The following is a 15,514-nucleotide window of genomic DNA, read 5'->3' as shown; positions in this document are numbered from 1 at the left end:
CCCTCTCTCTTTCTGACAAGAATGAAACTGATGAATTGATAACTTTTGTGACAGGAGATAAAGTTGAGCTTAAAAGGAGATTGTTACAGGATGTACTTGTACAGTGGCAAAGGCAAAGAATAGCTCCTTTGTGGGAAGAGAGAAGGTGTTTGGAAGATGGTCAGCTTTCAGATAGTAGAAGGCACATCAAACAAATGCCAAAGGAGGCATCAGACAGGATGCTGTAAGGAGCTGTCTTAGGATAGGAGAATGGATTACAGGACCACAGGGTAGTTCATGTGGGATGGGACATCAGGAGGTCTAAAGCAGGGTCAGCTGTGAGATCAGGCCAGGTTGCTGAGAGCTACATCTACTCTGGTCTTGAAAACCTCCCAGTGTGGAGACTATACCACATCTCTAGGCCACTTGTTCCATGCTGGATTGTTCTCATGCTGAATCCAGTTTTCCGTATATCTAGTCCAAACCTTTCTTGTTTCCATTACGGTATGTTAGAAGCCATTCCTATTGTTGGAAATTTTTTTTTTGCCATGTAAGATCTAGTATGTTGAGGGTATTGAGTTCTGAATTTTAGGACAYCAGTAGCAGTTGAATGTGTTCAATGCCTTCGGAGGTAAGCTCCTTGTAATTGCAGTCAGTTTTGACCTAATGATCTAAAAAGAGAATGAATTCTGCTGTGCTATTTAGCAGTAATGAATACTAGTGATGGGAAGGGAGGCCCATCAGTATCTTCCAGCTAGCTTGGATATCAGTTATAGAACAGCTTGGCACTTAATATAGGCCAATTGTTCTTGTTCTCACCTGAGCTGGGGCAAGCTTTGTAGCCTGCCCAGGGTTCAGCACTGTCTAGGCAAACAAGTTCAGTGCTGGCTGGGGATGTTTGTGCCATTCTCTTATGACTTTGCTTGGAGGCATACTTCCTAAAGGTTAATAAGCTATTACAGTGTTAGTAGAATATGCATTTTAAAAGATGCTTTTGTTATTTACTTTCTTACCATTTAAAGAGTTTGCAGACTTAAGAAGTAATCTATGTTTCTGCTAAATCATTGCTATGGTGTTTAAAAAATGGGCTTTTAGGGTAAAAGAAGTTTAATATTGTGTACTTTTTGCTTCCTCTTTATTTTTAGGGGTTGGAAAGACTACTTTGATCCAGAAGGTCTGTCAAGCTCTAAAATCCACAGGGGTTCCCATTGATGGATTTTACACAGAGGAAGTCCGAGAAGGTGGCAGGAGAACAGGATTTGATGTTGTCACTCTGTCTGGAAAACGAGGACCTTTATCTAGAGTCAGGTACGGAYATTTTAATTGTATAAGGAGTTTATTGTTTTAGGCTTGTCCTCCAGTTTGTTAGCATGTTAAATGTTCCTCCGTAAGGTGATACCTAGCACATTTAAAGCTTTCATGGTTAGTTTCTTTGTTTAGTTCTCCTGCTCTGGTTGATGCCTGTATTGTATATTCTATTGCATAGTGAAAAATTGGAAATGTGCTAGAGGGTGTTCTACCTTGCTGCGCATTTTACACGCTATATATGGGAAGCACTGCAGAGCACTTGTTCTTATAAAGAGTCTTGGTTCTTATAAAGAGTCTTGGCTCCTTAGGACACAGTGAGTAGCTTGTAGTAGGCAGGATTGTTTCTTTTACAAAAAAAATGCAGAGAGGAATATTACTTGTTTCCATTGGCTAACATAAGGGAACAGAAGCTGAAAATCAAGGGAAATCTCATATAACGTTATTTTAATGAGCTACTGTCTGGCCCACAAATCCCACAAGTGAGTTTCAAGCAAATGAAGGCCTTTAGAGCCCTACTAAGAGACCTGAAGTGCAGAGGGGCTCCCAGTCACTTCTGATTCTGTTGTCTTTGCTTTCCGTACTTCCGACAACTTGGTCTGTTGATTTGTCACATGTGRCATATGCACCTCATTCGGACATAGGTGACCAAACTAACTTGTTTAAATACTGCCAATGGAGGGAGTTCTGTTAGGATAGTGTGATGCAGCACAGGCAACCTGTCAAGAGTGTTTCCCCAAGATTGTTTAAAGGTTTTGCATCCCATGCTGAGCTTGAGCTACTGCTATGATGCTACCTCAGTGTCATGTTACCTAATTTAAAGCTTGCTCATATATCTACGTGAACTGCAGGCATTTCAGTGTAAACATACCTTCTGGCTTTTAGATTCCATTATCCTTTGGCACAATGTTCAAATTCAAATTTGCATAATACAAAAATAGCTAATGGAGTATTTATCCTCAGGAAGTGTACTATCTGCAGTATGATTTAATGTGYGATTTGCAGATTTTCTTTTCTTTTCTTAGAAGAATTAAGGGGAATTTGAATTATTAGGATTAATAACAGTTTTCATAAATCCACTTTAATTGACTGCAGTAAATTCTCACTGAGTTCATGTTACTCAGGAGGAATTGTTTGTCTCTTTTTAAAATTCAGTTCTGATTCTTCTTCTTCAAGACGTGAATATCGAGTTGGACAATACGTCGTAGACGTTGTTTCCTTTGAGCAGTTGGTTATTCCTTTGCTGAGAAATGTAAGTGTTATGTTAAAGCTGCTGAAAGATGGAGGCTTTATGATGAGCAGTGTTACTAGAAAGCCCTTATAGGCCCTAGTTCTTGATGGTAATAAATTACATTTCTTGGGTTTGACTGATTGTGATTGACTTCAGGGAGCTGGAGGGACAAAACTAGCTTGTTCTCTTGTGCTTCTAGTGCAGAGCCCACTTTCCCTTCTCATTCTTAATCTGATATTCTCCAGTGAGCAGGCCCTCCTCGTAGTGAGAGACAAGTGATAGGAAGCCACTGTTTTGCACACTAGAAGACAGATATTAAATGTACAGCTGACTTTACCCCCACAGAACTGGGTGACATCAGCAGGTCCAAGAAGAAGGATTCTGCTACTATTTTTCCCCTTAAAATCCTGTTCCCCTATTCTGCTGGTGCCTGTTTTCTTCCAGGAGAAGCAACATTTGTTTCTTAAATCAAAGAATTATTTTTAATTACCACTGTATAAGTACCTGCAGACTGTTATGTTTTAATAGCTAACAGCACTCCGATAATTTGAAATTTAGCCTGCAGCACAAGGAGCGCTTCGACTGCGACAACAGAGGGACCTGTTTTTTATTTCGGATTATTGTTTTTTCTTTATGAATACTGTGTGCTCAAGGCACATTCCGTAAGTTAAAGTTTGCCAGCAACACTGGGTTAAAKAATCTCACAACCACACAGTAGTATAAATTGGGGTCTGGTTTTACAGTTTCTATTTCCAGCATATGCGCAGTAATATAGACAATATTTTCCCATTTAAAAGTTTTATTAGAGACAACAGCTGGCTGTTGTACAGTGAATTGGTTTGATGTGATCCCTTCCTTTTCACACAGTCTTTCTTTTTCCTGTCCTTCCCTAACATGCTATTGGAATAGTGCAAGAGATAGTATGTTTTTTTTTCTTTCCCTTTTCCTCCCTCTTGCCCACCCTAGCATTTCCCCTCTCCAAAATTAAACAAGAACAGATCCGATGTTGGCAGGAACATCTTACAAACTGTGTGCAGCAGCTGCTGAGCTGTACTAATAGAAAATCACAATAGGATTTTTCTACACTGCCAAAGCTCAAGGGAGCAAGGAATAAGGAACTCTGAAAGAACAAGAAAAGAAGCCCAAGAGTAGGGAAGCAAAGACATTGGAGGCAGGGGAGAGAGAGAATAAGAATAGAATGGGAGAAATATATATTTTTTTAATGTTTGATTTCAAAGTAACTTGTTTTCTATATTAGTAAATAGGCTGATAGTTTAAATTAAAAAAAAAGTCTTCATTAAGCATTGGCTGTTCTCTAAATCCTTGTACTGCTGCATTTAAAGGCAACAGAGACCTTAGTAGTAGAAGTGTTAGTAGTGGTCAATTGTGCTTAGCTGTTCTTACGGAAGGCTCTGTTAGTTGATTTGGTAGGTACACGGTCATGCATCTTAGGTGGTACAAAATGGGAAAGAAGGAGAGAGAGAGAGAGGAAGAGCACAGATGTGCAATAAGAAGAGACAAAGGAAGAATTAAAGTGGTAGAAACAAGGATATGGCCTGGTTTGATCAGAGAGCAGCCAAGAGAGATGTGCCATTTAGTCTTGGTGATAGCTTCAGCTGTTAAGGCTTGGATCACATTCCAGTGAGAACAGGAATAGATCCTAGAGCAAAGATCTCTCGAGCTCTGGAAAGTTTACCAGGCAGGAGTGGGAATTCTTTTCAAAGCAAAAAGCCTGTTTCTTAGTGTGCAACCTAGTGACTAGTATTGGCTTTTTATGTTACTGATCTATGAAAGAATTTTAGWTAAAACAGCTACACAGCAGGGACTTCACCTGAAAAGATTTTAGGATGCATGTTATGAAGATTTTCTACTTTTCCAGAAGCAAATACTTTGTCTTCACAAGGAAAAAACATTTAGATTTTTTTTTCTTTAGGTTCTGTATAATATGACTGGTATCAGCATTTATTCATGGATTTACAGTGGCTTTTTGACTTGAGTTCTGATGGAGTGCAATTCTCAGTTCCTTTCCTCCAAAGAGGGTGGGTATTGCACTTCATTTTCAGTTCAATAGTTCCTTCCCTTTCCAAGTTGTCTTGCTGTCAGTGGTAATTACCTGTATTCTCTCCTAGACTTTCTTGCTGCTTACCAGTCTGCAGCACAGTACTGTTTGGTACAGTATTCACTTCATGAACAAAGCAAACCAACCACAACTGTGGTTAATCTTTGATACGGCATGTCTTATGATTCAGGGAAATGGCTAGTACTATAGAATAAGCTGTAAAATGAGAATGGAATGGAAGAAAGATGATTATTCTAACATGAGAGAGGAGAAAAACTGGGGAAAAAAGGTAGCTGTTCTGAGAGAAATACTGTATTTGACCTCCTTTGCACTTTTTATTTTGTTTCTCATTTGGAGTTTCCTCTTCTTTTGTGTGTGTGGGTTGGTTGTTTTGTTTTTGTTTTTCCTCAATTCTAGAGATTCTTTATTGCAATGTGCTTCTGCCTTGCTTACTTTACTGTAAAGTTCTAATCTCAAATCTGATGTTCAGGTCAATTTTGTGGCAAGAGCCAAAGCTGTAGATCAGACAGAAAAGGAATGCACAATGTGAAGGACTGTTCTTGTTTATGGAGATGTCAGCATTCCTCTGTTTACGCTTTGGCTTGCTGTTTTACCTTGGACAAACTGTTTTGACCTCTTGAAACTTTATCATGATGCTGCAAGTACTGGAACCAGAGCTAAAGTTCCTGGGACCAGCCTGGGTTTGTTCACTCTTCAAGGGGTAGCACATGCCTGAGTTTGCAGCATTAGGGGCTGAGCTGATGCAGTCAGAACTGCTTCCTTTTGATACTGAAAAGATAACTTGCTCTGCTGAGTTCAGGCATGAACTCTGTACATGGGACAGTGTCTTAATGTATTTCAACATACAATAAAATTCCTAATCCTAATCTTGCAGAATCTTTGCTGAAGTAGAAATGGCAGGTTTATAGGTCTGTCAGTCACCAACAGCAGTTTTGACTCTGCCATTCCCTCCAGTGTTACAGCTGAATTGGCTTCTTTTGGAGGTATCTTTTTGATTAGAATAGAAATTATTTCAGTTGTTTGTTTTAATTTCAGTGTTGTTTAGTCTTTTGATGTGCTTTTCCACAGGTAAATCTTGGCAGTGATGCAGAGAAAAAAATTTGTGTCATAGATGAGATTGGTAAAATGGAGCTCTTCAGCCAGTCTTTTATTCAAGCCATTCGTCAAACACTGACTGCTTCAGGAACCGTGATACTTGGAACTATTCCAATACCTAAGGGAAAGCCGCTGGATCTTGTTGAAGAAATAAGAAGTAGAAAAGATGTTAAAGTGTTCAATGTGAGTAATATTAAATATTCTTAAAGAGTCTTCTGTTCTATTGTGCTGGTTTGTATTTAGCTCTTTTTAAAAACTAATTGTTGCTACCACTGGATAGCTCTGCGTAGCTTGTATGAAATTCATTCAGCCCTTTCAGCCCTTAATGGGCAGGTGTTCACCTTACTTAAAATCACAGTTGGCACTTACTATAGCAGTTTTACACATCTGGCTTTGCTTGTGAGGGACTGTAGAAGTAATGATACGGTTGTTTTTAAAGGTTTTCTTGCTGTAGTATTATTGCCACGTAAATATTCAGTATTCGTAAGAATTAAATCTTTTAAAGTATAGTCAGATTTTTGTGCAGATTGGCTTGCAGAAATATTACCAGTAATAATATGTAAGGAAAGAAAAGAAGGCAGCAGTAGAATTTGCAGGAATGGTTGCTAGAAGAAAGACACTTGTAAGTGCAGTGTGCTTTCTCTGGAATCACTGAAACAATTTTGGAATTTATGGTGTTACTTTTACAGACATAGTTCTCAGAATATTAGAACCTCAAAGTGTGTTTCTGATCATCTAGGGATAAATTCTCAAAACCTTACTGCTACAAAATATAGCTTGTTCACAGCAGTAYGAGCTTGAGATTTTCTAAGAGAGTTGGGTGAGGGAAACCTCATGAGGTTCAACAAGGGCAAGTGCAGAGTCCTGCACCTAGGGAGGAATAACCCCAGGCACCAGCACAGGCTGGGGGCTGACCTTGTGGAGAGCAGCACTGCAGAGAAGGACCTGGGAGTGCTGGTGGATGACAAGTTGACCATGAGCCAGCAAGGTGCCCTTGTGGCCAGGAAGGCTGGTGGTCTCCTGGGGTGCATTGGGAAGAGTGTTGCCAGCAGGTCGAGGGAGGTGATCGTGCCCCTCTACTCAGCCCTGGAGAGGCCTCATCTCGAGTCCTGCGTCCCGTTCTGGGCTGCCCAGTACAAGAGAGACATGGAGGTGCTGGAGAGAGTCCAGTGTAGGTCTCTGAAGATAATCAGAGGGCTGGAGCATCTGTCCTACGAGGAATGGCTGCGAGAGCTGGACCTCTTCAGTCTGGGGAAGAGAAGACTGAGGAGGGATCTTACCAGTGTGTATAAATACCTGAAGGGAGGGTGTCAAGGGCATGGGGTGGGACTCTTTCCAGTAGTGCCATGTGACAGGACAAGAGGCAATGGGCAGAAATTGAAGCACAGGAAGTTCTGCCTGGATATAAGGAGGAACTTCTTTCTTGTGAGAGTGASGGAGCGCTAGAACAGGTTGCCCAGAGAGGTTGTGGAGTCTCCTTCTCTGGAGATGCTCAAAACCCGCCTGAATGAGACCCTGTCTACCATGCTCTAGGTGACCCTGTTTGAGCAGGGAGGTTGGACTAGATGATCTCCAGAGGTCCCCTTCAACCTTACTGATTTTGTGATTCTCTGAAGTATTTGTAGGTGTCCTGGATGATTTACAAAAACAGGCTGAATATTGCTCACATCCCTTATTTTATTTATTTATTTATTTTTTGCATGGTGTCTTYTGTTTTTAATAGAAAGCAAAGCGATATATCCCAAGCTGAATTTTGCATCTCTATAAACTACAATAAGGGGGAAGTTGTACATCCTGACTTATTAATAGGGGTAATATGCTTTAAAGCAATATAGTGTTGCAGCCTGCTTTTTAGCTGAAGGAGATCACAGTGAGAGTGCCTACTTCATTGTGATCTGAGTGAATGAGGAAGGAAAAGACAGTATCTCAACAGTTTTATACTGAATAGTCTTATTTACTGCAGACAAAGTAAAGTTTACTACTTTTTTTCCTTTTCAAAGTGAGATTTGCAAAACTGCAGTCCTCAGAGAAATCCATTTATTTGGTGGCCCMTCGTTGTCTTAAATTCTGTTTTTTAAATTCATTGCCTGTCCAACTAAATGCTTAAGCAGTCTCAGCAGCAAAGATGAGAGAAGTTTCCTTTCCCCATGTATGCRTTCAGCTCCTGCTTTTCCCTTCAGAGATGAAAATCCACTTTTCCCATCTCCAAGCTGATGTGTGTTAGCTGTCAGGCTACTGAACTAGGCATACATGTACATGTGAATTTTTGTATGACTTCCTTTGCGGTGGTACAACTGGAGGAGAGGGAATGGAGACTGCCTTGCTGAAAGCAACGCTGTGGCTTGGTGCTTAGGATGCACTCATGGCAAGGCAAATAGTGTGCATTTGGTCCCCTCAGGGGAGGAAACAGAGCACTGGAAAACAGTGTTTGGCTTCTCAAGGGAGCTTTTGAGACTGCCACGATCACTTTATATCAGGCGATGTTCTGAGGTCATGTGCTGCTCCATCTCGGGTTGTTGGGTATGTCAGTCCGCCAATACCTATGTCTCTTAAATGCAAATGACAGCCAGCTGAAGTCTTTCTGTTGATTTCTCAGCAGCAGTGGTTGCAGGCTGCTCTAGCTCACTTTGCTAAAGAGTGAGCTCTCTTGTTTATGCTGCAGAGATTAGGATATTTCTTTGTTTAAATATGGAGAGTTCTCTGGTGAGTCCTTTAGCCAAAAGCAAGGGTATGAAATTTGTGACAGATTGCAGTAATTCCCAGGTGGCAGAGACCTGCTATGCTGAAGTGTTGCATAGGAAAACATCTGTCTCAATTGCTCCTGTGACACTCTGCAAGCACTTTCCCAACTAGTTAAAATGTGTGCATGAGTAGGAACAGAAGCAGCCTTTGGATTCAGATGTGCTGTTGGCTGAAGTAAATACTGCATCACCAGCTACGTTCTTACAGGGCTGTGGCAAGGGGAGAATGTGAAGTGCCTAAATAGTTCATGATTAGCCATATCTGGCTAACTTTTATGATTCCTGGAAGCATAAAGGAGTAAGCAGTCACCTTCCAAAAAAAGTTATGTCTGCTTTGTCACTTACTGTGGAATTAAGTTGCATTCAAGTAACTTAGCAGAATTCTCTGATCCTTCTGTTAGTGTCACAAGAGTACTTCTGATGTTTGATGCTAAGTGCACAGAGACAGCTGTTTAGGGTTTTGCAGTCCCTTCTATCTTGGAAGTATTCTCAGTTGGTGTAAATGGGCCCAGACGCCCTAAAAGCAGGTTGAGGATTGGTCCCAAATGTTTAATTTATTACCTTTAGAGCACTTAACGATGGGAACTGTGATATTTAACACATTTTTTCCATCATTGCCCAATTTCATTTTGCTGAGAATTAAACTTTTCAGTAAAAGTGTGGGAACTCTTTTTGCACTGCCTGGGTCTGTGCAATTTTGCAGATGTGATATCTTAAATAGGCTGAGATTATCCTTAGCAGCTGGCACATACTCATTTTCTCCCATGTTTCCATCTATTAGTTTTGCTTCCATGAAACCCATCAGTGAAGTTTGGTTCTGTGTGCCTTTTGGGAAAGGAAATAASTAGTTAAATGCATCAGAATCCTGGCAGATCTTACTGTAGGATAGATGTATGGCATTCGTTATAGGGCAGTAGAAAGGTGATGTCCAACAGCTGATCTCATATTGAGCAGGAACCAGAATCTAATGCTGGACACAAAAATGGTGCCTCTTCTGTCACAAGCAAACCACTTTCTTGCAGTGATATACAGGGACCTTCACTTTTGCTTGTGTCATGTTGTCCCTGATATGGGTTTGTATAGTAAAATACATAAAATGAATGTCATGGAAAGGATGTCTAGCATGGGCAGAAGTACATCTGACCTAGGGAATAATCTCTCTGAAAGATGATCTTTTGTGGAGTCCCTGTTTGTCAAAGTTATTTCTGTCTTTCACAGTTTCTTTCTATTTTGGAAGCAAATCTTTTGATTTTTGCTTTTTTTTTTTTTTTATATATAGTTACTTAGTATTTGGTTCAGTATTGAATCTAGTAAAATAGGAGGTTCCAGACACACAATCAGTAAAGTCAAATGCTTGRGATTTTGTTGATTCCTCTCTGTCAGCTTATTTTGATATAAGTTGGGAATATGGATTTATTCTTTCAATTCTTTCCCCTCTTTCTTCCTTTGGAGAAGAAAAAGTTCTAGTTGAACAGATTATGCTAGTGTTTATTTGAAAGTGCTTGAGGCTTTGAGGGGGAAAAAATTTTTGTTCTCTACTCTTGCGTGCTTGGCATCTTGGTGATACTTCTCTCCAGATTACTCAAATGCTTAATAAAGGCAGCATCTATAGATACTTTTAGCTCCCTGACTAAAAATCTACCCATTTCTTTGTACATTCAGTACAATTATTGGTAGGTTTGTTCTGTCTGCGAAGGCTGCCTGCACACTGTGTCTCCAGATCTTAAGAAGACACTGCTATCTATCAAGCAGCCTTTACAAAGCAGTCGTGAAAATTTCCCAGCACTTGGCATCTTCTCTCTGATGCTCTCTCTGGACTTCTGGCACGTAGGTATGGAAAAAAGACAGATAAAACGTAGTATTGTTTTTGTTGGCTGTGCGACAGTGGGAAGAGTTATTAAGTGTTCAGAAGGTCCTTTGAAAGTCGGGATATCAGGGCACTTGCTGTGAGGTTTAGTGTTTGGCTCATTTGTGCCTTCTGTACCTTGGGGTCCCACAATAACTTTCCTCACAAGTAATTCCATCTTTTGTTGTGGCACGTTTTTCTGTTTATCTTATAATGGTCTTAGAATTTTTTCTTTACTCAGTAAAAGCAGTAGCACCTTCAGCCAGAACTTCTTCCTTCCTTTCCCCCTTTTTCTTTTTCCATGTCACTTTTTCAGTAGACCTGTGTTGGTATGCTGTCCTGAATTCAAGTGATACAGATATGAGTGCTGTCTCCTCAGGTTTACTGTGTTGATTTCCAGGATTTGGATAGGATGTCTGTGACTGTAGTAGTGATGAGTACCTAGGGCCAGATTCCTCAGGTAGGACTGTTACCGGTTTGTTTATAGTTAAAGAATAAAGACTTTCTGTGGTTGAGTAATAACTGTGGAATGGGAAGGGATACAAATCCATGTGTTGAGATTCAATGCAACTATAGGGGATGCAATGAAACCTTCCCGGCGGAAAGTTTTATCGTGCGTGTACTGTGTGTCTCATCTCTTTCCTCTTCAAAAGCAGCATTTCTCAAAATTTGCTAAAAATATGAACACCCTGACTTTTTTTTTTTTTTTTTGGCTCATCTGTCTTTGTGTGACTCCTTCCTGCCCTCTCTGCAGGGATCTGAGCAGTGAGGAGGATTTCTGAAGCTTTCTAAATGAAGCTTTTGCTGACGCTTCACAACTGCTTTTTAACTCTTTCACTATGCCAGCCCTCGTCTGGAGGTTTTGTTGAGTTAAGCRTGCTGCAGTCACGCACACAGTACAGGGCACTGCGGGTCCATGTGCACTACAGCAGATGCAGTGTGCTGTGAAGGGGGGTAGTTCCCCCTACCCCACCCCCCACCTCCGTTGCTGCTGCACCCGAGAGCTGAGCTCCCTAGCCTAGCTTGGCATTTTACAAAAATCTGCAGGTGCTGCAATGCAGATGGGCACAGCAAAACACAGGACACTGGACTATCTTGATTTTTACGTGTACTGCTGTTAAAGCCCAGCATTTCCACAGACTGGTCAACTAAAGGCACACCTCAGTATAATACAAAAGTCCCCTTATCTCTTTCAAGGAGTCTTACTTTCTTTCAAAATATTTTTCTCCTGTGATGATAAGGTTTCTCAGAATATACAGTTGCATTGTTAAGCACTGTATTTTTCACTGAAGGTGTGTTTTACTGGATATGTCATCCTAATAAATGTAATCCTTTCAGGTACCGAAGGCAATTAAAAACTCTTCTTTAATTGAAAATGATATTTGGTAATTGAAAAGGATTTTAGTAATGACAAAAGTACAAGGTGGTTTTTTTGAGTGATTCTTTTTATTTATTCAAGCACTGAATAATGCTGCAAGATACTATGGATGATTAAATCAAAAAGATCACTGAATATTCAATTATGTGTGCAGGTTTCTGGGTTTAGCTTACTATGCTCTCAATTACAAGAGAAAGCAGCTGTTTGATGCTCAAGGGTTCTCTACTGAGAAGGAAATGCATTTGAATCTCTGCTTTGTTTGTTTTTGAAGCCAGTCATGATATGGAGGTTATTCATCAAATCATATCAGTTTTAATTTCTCTTTCTCTAGATTAATAAGGAAAACAGAAACAGCATTTTGCAAGACATCTTGGCAACGGTGGAATCCTGCAGAAAATGAAGACCCTTCTCTTGCCTGTAAACACTAAGCTTTTATTTTTACAAAACGTTACAACATTTTGCAGGTCTTTTAGTCTGTCCTTCCTGTGTAAGCCGCTGGAGGGTTTACTGGAGCCTCCAGGGTAAGCAAGATAAAGCTGGTAATACTTGAAAATGTGAAAATGAGATGGTAGGATTCTTGTTTATTCAGTTCACAGGCCTATCAAAAAATTGAAGAGACCTGTAGTTAACATCAAATTCTAATCTGGATATTTAAAAGTTGAGTGGCTGACTCTGATGCTAGTTACACCATGCGAAAGCAATTAGCTGTCAAATATACTGGAGCTATGTCCAACAGAGATCTTAATTCTTCAGCATGTGACATGGACTGTTCTGTCTAGAGAGCATTTTGATGTGGGTAAAGCCCCACTGAGTAATCTGCATTGAATAACTGCAGCTTAGTCCTACTCTGATGGAACAGAAATATACCGCAAAAGTGTGTGCGCTCTGCCTGGTTTATGTCTCTGTTAACTTCAGTCCAGTTTAGGTGTGTCAGAAGAGTGTGTTTCAGCATGGCTGCTGATGGCTCAGAAGATGGAAGAAATAACCTGATTTCCCAGCACACCTTCTTCAATTGCAGTATAAGAAGGGTTACCCAAAATTGCAAGCGAATTTACTGTAATCCTGAGTGGAACTTGCAAAATGCTACTTAATAAAGGAAAATAACCAGCTCCACCCTCTTCTTAAGTAGCCCAGACAATAGCTGATAAAAAAGGTTGTATTTTTATGTTAATTTTGAAGTTTCTGATGGCAATCCTCTTCTCATTCCCTTAAAAAAAAAAAAAAAGAAAGAAAGAAAAAAAAACTCCCCTCAAAATATAAGGTCCATGAAGCATAGTCAAATCAAAATCATCACATATGCTTTTCATGCAGAATTTAATAGATCAGGATAGACTAAATTTTGCATTTGTCTGTATAGGTTGTACAATCCATTATGGTTCATTAATATTTACTTTTTTTTCCTTCTTATTCAGTTCTGTGCGTGCTTCATGGTTAATGGTGAAATGAGAAGTGTTTGAAAGTATTAGACAATGTATTTCCCTAGGAGGTTTGCAAATGTGCTCAGAAAAAGTGCTACCACTTAATAAGTTTTGCATGTTGTGAAAACAGAGTTCCCTCCCAGGTGCACACTTGTTCATTGTATGATTTATGGTGGTCTTGGGCTGTAAAAAGATATTAAGAATTCAGTCTTCTCTGTTTTTAACTTTTTTTTTTTTCTGTTCAACAACTGTTAAAATGAGCATAGTATTTAAAGACATTTTCAAACATCCATTTAGTTATTTATTTCTATGAAAACTGGCATCAAAAGTTCTATGGGGCCAGATGGGGAGCATGCTGGGAGCATCCTTACTCTTTCTCATATTCAGGATGAGGGTCTTGTGCAACCATTGTCCCCCCACAGACAGTACAAGTTACATATGGTTCTATTCCCCAGCTGCTCCATTATATCGCTATTCTGCACTGTTCTGTTTGGATGACAGTGTTTACTTCATCATATTTGTGGATTAGGGAATTTGTCCCAGAGTCTCCCTCTTCTGAGAGTATGCAACTCCTGGCTGCTGTCCTCAAAATAAAGATTGTGCCTTGAAGGTGTAGTTAATCCCTTAATTACTACTTGCAAGTTATTTTGTGTTAGACAAGATGCATGGATATCTCCAAATTCTGACTGTAACAGATTGGTACTGAGAAATGAAGCCTGTGTGAAAGACCAAGTCTAAGCATGTGTCCTACCCAGGTGTTCCCTAGATGTTGGCTCTGGTGGGGGCTGCAGGAATTCTCCCTTCTAAATGGGCTCGTTACCATCCTAGGGGTTTGAGTCTGGTGACTGCAGTGGTATGGCTTCACTGAGCTTGCTGGTTCTGAAGACTTGGTGACAAGAAGCATGCAAGGAATTTGGTTTATATTTTTGTAGGGGTTACTCAGTGTGCTTGTCTCCTAAAGTCATAGCAGCTTTTCTCTGTGGCTAGCTGGAGGGCTCTTACTGAATGAAGCCAATGTGTCAAGATATGCAGTAAGGAAAGTAGAGGCAGTTGGCCTGCACKACCTGAGGGCTACCACAAGGCATTCAAGAGGGAGCTCAGGCTTGAACTCTTTGCCAGTACCCTTTCTGCAGCAGCATGAGAAATGATACAACTGCTGGTTGTTGCCTCCCAGAAATCTAGGCACAGGCAAGGGCCAGGATAATACCTGGGGCTGGATGTTTCTTGGAGATTCTTCTCCTCAGTACAGGAGGTGCTGTAGCAAGGGTCTCTCAAAACAAGGGGCTACTTAGCCTAAGAAAATAGTGGTTTTGGGAGACCAAATGAAATAAGGAGCTCAAATCTTGTGTGCTGAGGTGAGTGTTTTCCATAGGCATAATGTTCCAGTTGTGTCGTTAGTTTTGACCTCTGGTACTGCAAAGTTAGTTTGTCTTTTGTGCTCTTTCCTCCCCGTCAGGTTTCATCCCTCATGCAGACCAACTCACTGGGAATTCAATGTGCCCTGCCACAGTACCGGTATTACTTAGTTCTCTGATCAGTCTTAACCATTTTACTTGGGAACCTCTTCCCACCATGTGCTGTATTTACATCAAATTTGTGTAGCTCATTTCACGGTCATGAGATTTGCAGTCAGATTTTTGCAGTCATCCACGTGCCCTTGTGTGGGCTCAATTTTATATGCACCCAAACTTTAAGTAGGAGTTTGCACCTGCAACTTCATGTGTACAGGAATAATAGTGTTAAAAGTACGCCTTCTAAAGAGAATGTGAATGCATCAATCTCTCAAATATATTGAGAAATATAATGAAAATTCCTTCTCCTACTGAATTTGGGAAGTTAAGCAGCGTGGAAGAACATTTTGCTTGGGGAACAATTGGCTCCTAGTAAACAAAATATAAAGCTGAAGAAGTGAGAGACATTTAAATATATACATACATAAATATACATACATATATATATATATACGCACACACACACAGAGCCCAGAATTGTATGACCATGTAAAATTATTGTTGATTCATTCATTCCTTTGCTTTAATTTGCTGAACAGAGAGAGGACATTGACAACTGTGACTATTTTAATATGCCAGTATATTAGAAATATGGCTGCTGGAAGGGAGCCAAAACATCRTTCAGAAAGAAGACTTAAACAGAAGCTATACTCTAGATGTTTCTGAAATACAGGTATCTAAACCGTAAAGCCTAGACACTACAGTAGGGTTTATTTTGAAATCTAAAGCATCATTGAGGCATCTTGCTAAAGGTGAAAGCTCTATGTCAAGGCTATGTGCCATGGACTTTTGAACAGGAGCCTCTCTACTCTTAAATGTTGGATATTAAGGTACTTCCTACTGTTTTACAGGGAGAAATCTCTTCAGTTGTAAAAGCTGCTTCAAAAGAATAGTTCTTCCAGTGGTAAAGTAGTTGTTACCAAGTGGGGT

At 40.2% G+C, this 15,514-nt stretch overlaps 1 protein-coding gene across 1 annotated transcript in view; it reads left to right on the top strand.

Moving 5' to 3' along the window:
* NTPCR (nucleoside-triphosphatase, cancer-related) overlaps positions 1–13,365 on the top strand; it is a 58,129-nt gene extending 44,764 nt beyond the window's left edge. Inside the window, exons 3-6 of the mRNA XM_085315414.1 lie at positions 1,125–1,287; positions 2,440–2,536; positions 5,664–5,873; positions 11,987–13,365. Coding sequence (XP_085171540.1) covers positions 1,125–1,287; positions 2,440–2,536; positions 5,664–5,873; positions 11,987–12,055 — 539 coding nt within the window. The 3' untranslated portion in view covers positions 12,056–13,365. The remainder of the gene's footprint in view (positions 1–1,124; positions 1,288–2,439; positions 2,537–5,663; positions 5,874–11,986) is intronic.
* The last annotated feature ends 2,149 nt before the right edge of the window (positions 13,366–15,514 follow it).

This window comes from Rhea americana, unplaced genomic scaffold (genome assembly GCF_003343005.1).
Source record: "Rhea americana isolate MKP2758 unplaced genomic scaffold, rheAme1 scaffold_43, whole genome shotgun sequence".
NCBI lineage: Eukaryota > Metazoa > Chordata > Aves > Rheiformes > Rheidae > Rhea > Rhea americana.
This window is presented reverse-complemented; position numbering and strand designations above follow the sequence as displayed.